Below are 12,274 nucleotides of genomic sequence, written 5' to 3'. Positions count from 1 at the left end.
AGGACTAACCTGCAACCCTTTTACAGATTCCTGCTCCAAACATGCCATACATCTTGGAGATGTTGAATGCCATCAATGGAATAGTCCTCCCTACGTTAAGGTAGTTTACACTGCACTGAAAGGCCAAAGTTAAACTTGGTTTTACTTTTTGGAGGGTTTGAGTGTCACATGCTTCCACCCCTTCCCCATTTGTGCTCATCAGTTGCGAAGACCTCCAAAAACTGAAGGCAGAGGTAAAGGAACTCGAAGACATGATAAACCAAGAGCCGACATTGGATGTTGAAGCGCTAATTGCCGAGACTGAAAATAAGGAAGAAAGTCCAGCCGGCCAAGAATCCTAGCAATATGAGCATTTTATAAACTAAATTGAACCTGTGCTGGGACATATCCAATGTACATTTCCAGCATCCTTCACGTTTGTTTTGTAGTACAATCTAACAAGACAATCAGGTTGAAAACTTTGGAAAATCATGCATTTTTGCAGAATTGCTAAGAGTTTGATAATTTAGCTTTTAGATCCGTGTGGAAATATGCTTATCGCTTCCATCATCACCTTTTCCCCGATCCCCAAGTAGCCAACATTTTTTCCATTCCCACTTTTCTTGCTCTTCCTGCCATCCATGCAGAGTGCAGTTGCTTTGCAAACATTGTACGAGTTCGTGGTCCCCTTTTGGTTGTATGGAATGAAATAGATGATGTCAGTGTCAGGTTTGATCATTTTAATCGTTTAAGTGGATATCTGAAAAATTGCAAAATGCTGGCTTTTATTTGATTAACTCCATGTAAAACAGGACTCTTCTTCATCATGGATGAGTAGAAACTGGAGTGTGTGAGAAAGCATCATGTTGGAAGGATTATGGAAATGTTGAAATAAATGGGAAACAGGTATCAAAACCACCAACAGCCGTTACTATGGTTAAGGGAGCTTTTTATTTAAAAATCGTTTTGTTTTTATACAGGCTTGAAGAGGTATAATTTAGTATCAATGGAGGAACCCCCCCCCAACCCAAACCCTTCCTTTTCAAAAAGAGATCCTTTTAAGCTGGAACAATATCCTCAGCGAAGTGGTAAAACAGCCATTGCAAGGGAAAAGGGGGGTGGGGTGGGGGAGGAGCAAGAAGAATGGGGAAGAAAAAAAAAATCGGAGTAACCCATGACAAAGTTTTCTGGTTTGGTTGATGCAATAGTGCTGGATGATCAGCTGTAATGTTGGAGCCAATTCAGTAAAGCAATTTGGCCAAGGTGTTTACAGATACATGTGGATAAACTCCAAAAAATTGTGCCAAGGCAAAGAACTTTTGTACAATCAAAAGCAGACCGATGGTAAAACTTAGCTTTCTTCCACAACCCAATTGGAGGCGACAATGAAAATGAAGCAGCACCACTGATCGACTGCGAAACACGAAGCAGATTTACAATACCTTCAAGCACAAGCTTACACACCTCCCAAACCACAGATTAGATAGATTCAACACACTAGCATGGCATACAGGTATAAAATCCAAAAGATGTATACAAGAGGTATTCTCAAAGCATGGTTCGCACAGTCCTTAAAACTCCTGGAAAAATTATGAAGCATTTTCCAGCACTGGAAAACTTGTCCAAGACCTTAACGCCTAGAAAAATCAAAATCATGCAAATATAAATAATCTACCTACCGCCACACCCCCGGTCGGAATTGTCAATTCCGCTATCTCATGAGCAATTTTAACTTCCCCCAGGGATTTACCAAAGCAGAGCTCAAATGGTTTCTCACGCGTCATGCATAAATTATGCAAGTGTTTACAGGAAGTAGGTAATTAGCATGCACACTGCAATTTTTAAGGGAAAGGAAGAGAATTTAAAGAATGTCAAAGCGTTGCTATTTTAATTCCTCGTGGCTTGCTGAGCCACATTCACTACGGGATTGGCTCGTGAAGGAGTCCGTTCACAAGCCTAGATGCAGGGTTGTGAGAAGACATCCCACAATCTGAAATATGGGGGGAAAGTGCACTTAGGAGTCACGTGAGAGGCACCAAGCACCAAAGCATGGTGTCGCATGCGATTCCAAATTGTCGGTCTAACTCCTGTAATTATGGAATTTTTTGGCTCCGGGACAGGTATTCCCACTTCAGTTGTATTAAATTTTTATTTATTGTCCGTCTTCCCAAATATAATCCAAACATGCATCTATATTGATTCGTTCTATAAAAAGTTAAAACTAAAATAAAAGAAAAATTACAGTAGCTGGGACGATTGAATTTTTTTTGGAAAATGTATGTACAAGTAACAATGGAAAATCTAATGTCACTTGAACATAAAACACAAGTATTAATTCCTAGAAAACTGCAACTTTGTTCTCCCATGGCTGTGCGAACCATGCAAAGGACACTTGAAGGGCCTTCTGTCCAATCAGAGTATCAAAGGCATTGCCAAGCACAACATTTCATTTGCCTTTCGTTCTTCCCAAATGAGCCACTTGTGGCTGGTCTAATATCTTACCATATATTTAAGCACCCACTTGACACGAGCCAATCAATTCAGACCAAAGTAAATTGTGGAGCCATTTTCAAGTAAAATAAGTTCTGGATAAGGAGACAGCAAAAGCCCATTTTATTTTCCAAGCCTACTTTTAATACATACACCACCGTCTTTGATGCAAGACAAAAACATATAGCATTATTTGTACACAAATTTGAATCTAAACTTACAACATACCATTAAACACTTGCCTCAAAATATAATTAACCACACTGTCAAATTTTGAGGCTGGCAACACACATGATGCCAACTCAAACAGAGCCGTATGGGGAGCAGATAAGCAAAAAATAAAAAAAATAAAAATAAAAAACCCAATAATGTGTGCGCCAATCTTTGCTCAATATCCATGTCTCTGCACTCAGGACTAAAGCAGTGTCCAAGCTTTGGAAACCCATAACGCAAAGATACAAGGTGAAAGTACAGCTAGCTGAAAAAGGTGGGGGGGGGGGTGGGGAGTGAGTAGCAATGCAAGTTCAAAAAGCAAAGGAAGTAGAAATAAAAGCAACAAGCCCACAAGCCTGTCATGAAATCCCAGTTGTGATGCCATGTAGATTCAAGAGCCAATCTGTCTCAACTGAAAATCTCAAGGAAGAAGCCATAATGACAACACATCGAGCAAATGATGTGGGAGCTTGAGAAAATTTGGTGGGAGCTGGAAGCTTGAAGGTCAATGTCCCATTGCACAAGTGTGTTGGTCAATACTTAAGCTGCACAGTGAGAGAAGCTAGTTCCAAAACAAATGTGCAATATTTAAAATAAAATAAAAAGGACCAATTACAGCTACAATACTATATTTGAGCAGACTCGGAAAGCGCAAAAAAAAAAAATTAAAGACTCTGTCGTGGCCCAGCGTCTGAGGCCAAAAAAAGAAAAAAACAAACAAACAAAAAGCCACAGTTACCATTTACATCATTAAGCATATACACAGCCACGTACAATACATATAGAGATTGATGGACCAACTGCAGAAAGGCCAAAAAAGTGAAATTAATTGGCAGGCAGGCCCTGTTGGAAACATCTAATGCCACAGCACACATACGCTTAGCATAACAGGTTCAGCAGTACACGGACTTTAATAATGCCACTGCTAAATGGCGCCCGTTTCCATGCAAGGAACTACGTACACGTTCTGCAGTTATGCTGATTACTTGGTTTGAATAATTTACATTATGGTATCTCAACGAAGGGCACACAAAGGTTGAAACAACTGCACATTTGCTTTTATCTGTCGAGCACGAAAGCAAGAATAAGAGAAATTGAGCGGGTGGGAGAACGGCCGGAATAAAGTGCTAAGGCCGGGAACCCGTTATTATAACCGTGTACGAGGCATCAACGGCACTCCCAAACCTTCACCAGCTGGTCCACACTGCCGGTGATCACATACGGTGCACTTTTGTGAAAATCTATGGGTGGGCAGGAGTGATCGACTTCTGATGAGAATCAAATCGCCAAACGACAGAATAAATGCATTTGATCAAAACAGTAAAAAACAGATGATAAAAAAGACAAACAACAACAACAACAAAAACACGTAACGCCGGCAAAACCACACGGTCAGCTCTCACCCATGGAAGTGACGAAGTGCTCATGGGCAGCCAAGGTCTTGTGGCAGCGCTTGTTGCGAAAGTCCCACACACGCAAGGTTTTATCATCTGCACAACTCAGTACAAACTTACCACCAGGATGGAAGAGGACACCACGCACCCAGTTGTCATGGCCGACCTGCGGAGTATGGAGGACAGCATTGTCGTGCTCTCTCGTAGATGGCTAGCACTTTTCACAAAAACTGACAACTTCTCATGAGCCAACTTCAAGTTTGCCCAGATATAGAGCAACAGACATTTTGCCCAAATCAAATTTATTGTTACATTTTTGGAAACGTACCCCAGGGGGAGAGCATACACGCAGGAGACCCGAGGACGAGTTATCTCCTAAGTCTATGTGTTGGTAGACGTTGGCCCCTTGTCGAAGGGTTGTTATTGTAGGTGGGGGGGGGCATGCGTTGAGGTTAGTTTGTATTTCCCTGGTGGGAGGACTTCCTCCTAACTCCCCTGATCCTTTCAGCAATCCCTCTGTTACCCCATCGGTCCATTTTCCCACATGCCCCCCACCTCCACTCCTTTAAACAATCCTTCCTTCAAACCATTGGTTTGTTTCAACAATCCCCCAATAACCCCCACCACTAAACCTCAAGTCAACGGTCCAACCTTCGTCCCTCAGTCTGTCTGCATCTCTCTCCATTGCTACTCCATCCATGCATGCATTATCTTATTTCACACGTTCATGGAACAAAGCATGACACTCGATGTTCATGGTCTGTGGGACGGTGCCTCTTGCGTGAAACAGTGAAGCACTGTACAGAAAAAATTTGCGGGCGAGGGAGATGCTGGGGGCGCTTGCAGCAGTCACCACAGAATGACGTGACATTTCTAAGTAGCTGCATCATGGACCAATGATAAAGAGGCTCAAGAGACAAGAGGAGAAAAAAGGCGAGATACTGTGAGGAGAAAGGGGATCCGGTAGTTTAAGTCAAGTGGCTATGGCCGTGTAAGACAACCCATTGGACCGTGGCAGAGTTGGCTGTGGTTGGCAGCCTCAGGACTGGGGGTTCGGGAGAAACTAGAGTTCTTCCCTTCATGGCGAGCCCCGAACCCTATGCTATAACAATATCATAGAAAGGGAGAAAAAGAAAAGCAAAGGAAGGAAAATTTACCAAAGTCATGACACAGATGCCTGTACTTATGTCCCACATTTTGATGGTCTTGTCACGAGATCCAGACAGCAGGTAAGGTCCAGGCTTTCCTCCTTTCTTTCCCTAAGCACAACACCAGCATATCAAAATGTCAGTTAATGCAAAGCTCATGTCAATCAGGCCCAAGTGTCAGGAACGGAGACTTCCCGATTCAAGGTGGATAACGTGGCCACACCTCGCCCCCAGCAGCTTCCAAAATTGCAGGTGCAGCCGTATCCGGGGCCCACGCGATGCACTCCACCACATGCTCATGCTCACGCAGTTCCGCTTTGCACTCCTTCGTCGCCGTGACCCACACACGCACAGTCTGATCATTGGAGCAACTTGCTAGAAGGGAACCATCCTGATTGGGCCTTACCATTCGCACCCACTCACGATGGCCGGCAAAAGTCTTCACGCAGTAGCTGCAAACAGGAAAGGGAGACGAAGACTACAAACACGACCAACCAAGCTTCAATGCAATGTGAATACCTGCCTCTAAAAATGAGAAAGAATCTCAGAATATGATCACATAAAACCTGAAAATCTATTTGCCATTTTCTTCTTTTCAAAATACATAGCAATCCCAATAAAATGGGGAAATGCTCAGTACCACAAAACTAGATATACTTCAATGTACAAACTCCTTCAATGTTGGGAACCCCCCCCCATTGCTCTCCCCCCAAAGCTTTTTTTAATTAAAAAAAAGCAATACGACAGCGAAGTCAATGGTACGCTATCACAAATCCCCACGCTTCCCACCTAAAACACAGATGAAAGATGGCAACAAGTTCCACCAGGAATGACAAATCAAATTTTGTTAAAAAAAACATCTTTTTTTAAATTCTTCTTTTGATCCCCTACGTCCCCACCTTCGGAACCTGAACCGAGGGTCAAATTCCAAAAATTGCTACATATTTCATGCGCCCCACAATGTTGATTGCAAATACGTTTCATTGAAAAAAAGTTTTAAAATGTGCCTGTAATTGCATTTTTAGCAGCGTCTCGCGTAGCAAACGCTGCTCAGAGAGCTCAGTGTTGTTGTTGTTGTTCTTCTTCTTCTTCTTCTTCTTCTTCTTCTTCTTCTTTTTGTGAAGACAAAACCTTAATCTCGAGGACTCGGCTCTTGGTTATACAAGATCCGGATCTCCTTAAATACTGAGCACATGTACACATCCTCACATAGACGGTGCCTTTTGAGAGCGTTTATCATGAACTTTTAAATATATTCAGACATTTGCTTTAGGGTTTCGAAAAGTTCACGTTACTATTTAAAGATTATTCCATTTATCGTATTGTAATTTCGTAAATACACGATATATCGTAAATACGTAAAGACATTATGACGCGTTTCGCTATTGGCTTAATCAAGGCACGTGACGAAATATTGGAAGTTGTTGTTTTTTTTTTTAAGCCGACAAAATTTTTAGGTCGCTGCTCGTGGACACATTTGTCCTTGTTTGGAATTTGACCTCATCCCAGGGCCCCAGGGGGTGGGGGCCAAATTGACACTGCTCTCACACATTCTTGCCATGTGGTGATCATAACTAACAAGTTTAGTGAATTTCTGCACAACAGTTTACTTTAGGAGACAGTGTGACAGACGGAGACAGACAGACCAGATTACAATAGCGCCCTGTTTTTTAGCAGGGCCCTGTGTAATTGGGAATATTACACACATACTTGAAAAACCCTCGATATCTAAAACATGCTAACTTTTCCAACTTTCAATCCAACAAACACATTTTGTGCACAAAAACACCACCATATAATCTTGGTCAGTAAAACCTCCCTCAGCTGGACTACATGGCGATTGGCCAATCAAGATATGGGAGTTTCAGGCTAACCATAAACAATAAAAAAACCAATATCACCCGCGGGGTGACCCGTATCTTGCCAAAAGGTGACCACGTGTGACTTCTTTAAGGTCACACTGAGGTGAACAGAGCTGCTATCCACCAGGAGCGACTCCTTGAGGAATATCTGCCGACGAGAGATTCCGATGAGAATCGTTCAACAGAGTAACCATGAAAAATATGCGTTTGCCTCATAACGTCACCAAATGATGTCATAATGTCTCAAAAGCTTGACATATTTCGAAAGCACTCATCGAGGTGTTCAATTTGAGGTACGACACGATATGGTTCCTAAAACTTGAAAATTTGACCTTGGGGTCAAATATGTTTGACCTTAGGCGCTAACCATGAAGGTCAAGGCCAATCGCCGCCAAAAATTAATCAGCTGAGCACCAGACCATGAACTATATTCCCATGAAGTTTGAAGACGATCCGATCAAAACTACTCAAAAAATAAGGGTTTCGTCGACTCCCCTGATTTGCGACAAAGTGACCTTGACCTTCAAAATTTTATGCGCTGAAAGGGACCTCTTATAGGCCTCTGATATGTGAAGTTACAAAAATTTCCAATGATAACTGTGCTCTGCAGAGTGATTTATACATGATTACAGACAAAAAAAAAAAAAAACTATGAAGGTCAAGGCCGATCACCACCAAAAATTAATCAGCTGAGCACCAGACCATGAACTATATTCCCATGAAGTTTGAAGACGATCCGATCAAAATTACTCAAAAAAAATAAGGGTTTCGTCGACTCCCCTGATTTGCGACAAAGTGACCTTGACCTTTGACCTTCAAAATTTTATGCGCTGAAAGGGACCTCTATAGGCCTCTGATATGCGAAGTTACAAAAATTTCCAATGATAACTGTGCTCTGCAGAATTTTTTACACGTGATTACAGACAAACAAAAAATAAAAAAATAAAAAAAAAACAAGCTGACTAACATATGTTGCAAAACTTCGTTTTGGCAAGATAATGAGTGCCAGCTTGCTGGTATCCTGTGTCGGACTGGCGACCTGTCCAGGATTGTTCCCAATAGCCAAGGAGACTGCTTAGGCAGCACCAATGCTCTGGACAGAGTATGGTCCCAATGGATGGATGGATAAACAATGCTAAATAAACGAGAGTTCACAGAACACGATACCACATGCAGTGTTCAAGTATATACACTGTATTTTTCGGTGTTTAATCACTTATCGGCAAAAAAAGGTAAAAGTTGAGGATGCGGTTAATACAAGGGTATAGAAAAAATATATATATATATATATATATATATATATATATATATATATATATATATATATATATATATATATATATATATATATATATATATATATATATATATATATATATATATATATATATATATATATATATATATATAAATCAGTCTTAAAAACAATCATTGCTGAATTTCAATTATTATTCCAAATGAACACTTTTTTAAAATTAGTCAGAACTGCTGTTATGCTAAATTTAGGCTTTTAAATTTTGAAAATCGGTTCAGGTGAAGAGTATGTACAGCATTTTGTTAACAATGTGTGGAAATTAAATAAAAAAAATAAACCCAGACATGCCCGGAGTTTAGGTGCGTGGTGTATATGGAGCCTCACAGTTCTGAAAACGCCATTAAACACAAAAGAAGAAAAACACCAGGTGTCACATCAAAAGAAGAATTATTCACAATAGCGAGAGTCTGGCAAAGATACTTGTAGATGGAGTGAATAATAACTTTTTTGAACACTCCAAATATAGCAAACAAGAAAAACAAGTAAGAGCATCCTTCACGTTAAGCCGTGCACCGAACCTCTTGTAAGTCACCCTCAGCTCCAACCCTATTTGTCCCAGCTCAGTTAGTGAGAAAACACACCGGTTATGTTCGACGAGTGAATAAACCAATGTCACCCTCAGGGTGACCCGTATCTTGCCAAAAGGTGACCACGTGTGACTTCTTTAAGGTCACACTGAGGTGAACAGAGCTGCTATTCACCAGGAGCGACTCCTTGAGGAATATCTGCCTACGAGAGATTCCGATGAGAATCGTTCTACAGAGTAACCATGAAAAATATGCGTTTGCCTCATAATGTCACCAAATGACGTCATAGCGTCAAACTTTTGATAGATCTGGAAAGCACTTATCAAGCGCTTTCATATGAGGTATTACTCGATATGGTATCTAAGATTTCAAAATTTGACCTTGGAGTCAAATATGTTTGACCTTAGGCGCTAACCATGAAGGTCAAGGCCAATCGCCACCAAAAATTAATCAGCTGAGCACCAGACCATGAACTATATTCCCATGAAGTTTGAAGACGATCCGATCAAAATTACTCAAAAAATAAGGGTTTCGTCGACTCCCCGGATTTGCGACAAAGTGACCTTGACCTTTGACCTTGACCTTCAAAATTTTGTGCACTGAAAGGGACCTCTATAGGCCTCTGATATGCGAAGTTACAAAAATTTCCAATGATAACTGTGCTCTGCAGAATTTTTTATACGTGATTACAGACAAACAAACAAACAAACAAACAAACAAACAAAAAAATACAAGCTGATTAACATATCTTGCAAAAACTTCGTTTTGGCAAGATAACGAATGCTATCTGAGCCAGGAGGGAAAGGACCACAAAAAGTCGAAGATGGAGTACCCACCTCAAATAAGCTTGCACACAATGTAACGATCAACACAAGTCACGAGAAGAACCGATTCACCGTCATGCTCGCCTGTACCACAGACGGTGGCAAGCTTCCCACGTTTGTCGTGTTGAAGAGGAAGACAATGCCCAAAGACAAGTTTCTAGCCTGCGTCATTATTCATGCGCAGCAGAGGTGGATAGACGAGGGATTGGTCCAGGACTGGGTGTGCACGGTCTGGAGTAGTAGGCCGGATGGCGGTCTCTCCCGACGACGGAGCATGTTAGGCCTGGATGCATTCATTTGTCATTCGACTGAAGACACCAAAGCGCTGCTCCGTCAGACTAACACCTACCTCATAATCATCCCAGGTGGGATGACATCGCTCCTGCAGCTCCCCGGTGTCCATCAACAAGCCGTTCAAGGACGGGCTACGTCGCTGCTGGTCCAACTGAATAATGAGTGAGGAGAAGACCGACACCAAAAGTGGGAGGATGAGAAAGTTCGACCTTCTGGATCATCAAAGTGTCGGAAGAGATACCGTCGACAATCATCAAGCGAGCATTTCTGATATGCTGCATCTCCAATAACAAGGATAGCACAAAGGCCAACATCATTTGGGAGGAGGAGACTGCAAATGATGGTGACAATGACGAAGACTTGCTCTACCCTGATTTGGACAAGGAGTCGCATGCCATCTTCAACGAGGAAAGCATTGACGAGGATTTCCTCGGGTTTAGCTGAAATGCTTCATCAAGCCGAAACAGCCCTTTATAGGGCCACAAATCCACAAGAAATATGTATGATATGAATGAATCCCTTTTCTTCCTTTTTCTAGAAACAAAAAAAAAAAATCCTCTTCGTAAAATTAAAAAAAATAAGAAAGAAAAATAAAAACTTCTTGGTATCCTTTCCTCTCTTCAACTTCTTGAAAGTGAGAATAAGGCTGTTGGACTAAATTAGGTGGATATGAGAGTAAGCATGTTGATACCTCTGTCACTTTGTTCCTACAAAGTTAATGTCCAAACGTATTTATATCTACAGGGTGCCCCACAGAAAACCAAGAAATTTGGTACAGTTTATTTAAAACAAAACAAAAGCAAACTTAGATGTAGTGTAAAACAAAGATACACTTTATTTTCAAACAAAACAAAAGCAAACTTAGATGTAGTGTAAAATAAAGATACACTTTATTATATGTTAGTTTATTGATATGGTAAAATATGGCAAGATAAATCTGAAAATCTCAAATTTCCTGATTTTCTGTGGGGCACCCTGTAGATCACAAAAAAAAACATCAATATATTCTTTTAAAAAAAATTTCATGGTGAAAAACCAAAGTGAAATTATTACATGGCTGCAGTTTATACACCGGAAAATATGGTACTTCAATTTTAATAAAGCAATGATTTTAAAGATAGGTTAACCTTTTGAACACAGAGGTCCTTGGACTTTCGGCTCCGCCACCCTGGGCTCCCTGGAGAAAAATCGGGCTGCTCAGCTAAATGGAGACAAATAGTGGCCGATAAACCGGCTGCTGGGGTATTTGTGGGTTTGAATAGCGACCGGTAAAACTGCCACTAGGGTTCAAAGGGTTTAAAAAAAAATCCAGACGTTTAGTGCTACTAAAGCAGTCTTATCCACCTCCCTTAGACACTGTAATAAGACGACGTTGAGTCGCAGTTCAGGAGATGGAGGCTTTATTGATTACCACAGAACACAGCGTCAAATAGCATCATACACAGCCCACAGCAGCCTGTTCTTCACACCAATACTGCACCATCTCACATGCCATGCCCTATCATGCTCCATGTCAACATACAGCATGGTTCTTGGAAGCATTATGAAGGCGATTTGTGTTCAAGTATATAATTCAATTTAAATAAAGGGTTGAAGGCGTATAAATAAATTAATTTCGGGTTTTACCACTTTTACATCACCCTATCAAACACATTACATTCATTTTTCGTGCCAATTGTTTGTGTTCTTTATGACATCCTTAAAAAACAGCAAGTTTCCTGTTTGGAATGATTTAAAATATTATTTGACTGCCAGAAACACCTTGCAACGCAAGCCTCCCAAAAAAAAAAAACGGATTTTTTTGCAATGCCAGTCTCATTTTTCATCCAATCATCATGTAAACCTTCCTTGTCCGAAGCTAGCTTTTACCATTGCACAATTTTTTTAAATTCAGTCAACTTGGATGTGGGATGGCTTTGAAGGACATAAAATACAAGTTGGTGAGTCTTCCCTTAGTGTTGGGAAAGGAGGTGCGCAGAGCACAATGCACAAACGCAAGCACATCTATACTTGCCACAAGAGATGGTTTGAGCCCAAGATTTCTGAGCCTGAACCAAAAAACGCCCCCCCCCCAAAAAAAACCAGGAAAAGGCAGGAATGCTGAATTAATTCCCCACAATTTTCAAGGAAGAAGCTCAACATTGGACTCAACTTGTATGAAAGTATTTCTCAGCTCAAGCTAGAGAAAATTAGGCTTGCACCATCTCTAATTTCTGCCATAAGCAGCG

The 12,274-nt window shown here is 41.1% G+C and overlaps 2 protein-coding genes across 5 annotated transcripts in view; one reads left to right on the top strand and one right to left on the bottom strand.

The window, feature by feature from the left end:
- CLUH (CLUH binding protein of NUMT mRNA) overlaps nucleotides 1-2,200 on the top strand; it is a 102,092-nt gene extending 99,892 nt beyond the window's left edge. For all 3 annotated transcript variants that reach the window (XM_085878952.1, XM_085878951.1, XM_085878953.1), the window contains 2 exons: nucleotides 27-100; nucleotides 203-2,200. In XM_085878952.1, the coding sequence (XP_085735078.1) occupies nucleotides 27-100; nucleotides 203-341 (213 nt within the window). In that variant the 3' untranslated portion in view covers nucleotides 342-2,200. The remainder of the gene's footprint in view (nucleotides 1-26; nucleotides 101-202) is intronic.
- Nucleotides 2,201-2,569: 369 nt separating this feature from the next.
- Nucleotides 2,570-12,274, bottom strand: part of PAFAH1B1 (platelet activating factor acetylhydrolase 1b regulatory subunit 1) — a 68,550-nt gene continuing 58,845 nt past the window's right edge. For both annotated transcript variants that reach the window (XM_085878981.1, XM_085878982.1), the window contains exons 8-11: nucleotides 5,448-5,676; nucleotides 5,234-5,335; nucleotides 4,086-4,242; nucleotides 2,570-3,923 (exon numbers count right to left, since the gene is read on the bottom strand). In XM_085878981.1, the coding sequence (XP_085735107.1) occupies nucleotides 3,850-3,923; nucleotides 4,086-4,242; nucleotides 5,234-5,335; nucleotides 5,448-5,676 (562 nt within the window). In that variant the 3' untranslated portion in view covers nucleotides 2,570-3,849. The remainder of the gene's footprint in view (nucleotides 3,924-4,085; nucleotides 4,243-5,233; nucleotides 5,336-5,447; nucleotides 5,677-12,274) is intronic.

The sequence above is a fragment of the Eptatretus burgeri genome, chromosome 4 (genome assembly GCF_056783735.1).
Source record: "Eptatretus burgeri isolate ZD-2024b chromosome 4, Ebu_testis_v1, whole genome shotgun sequence".
Classification (NCBI taxonomy): domain Eukaryota; kingdom Metazoa; phylum Chordata; class Myxini; order Myxiniformes; family Myxinidae; genus Eptatretus; species Eptatretus burgeri.
The sequence above is the reverse complement of the archived record's forward strand: the minus strand, read 5'-3'. Positions and strand labels throughout refer to the sequence as shown.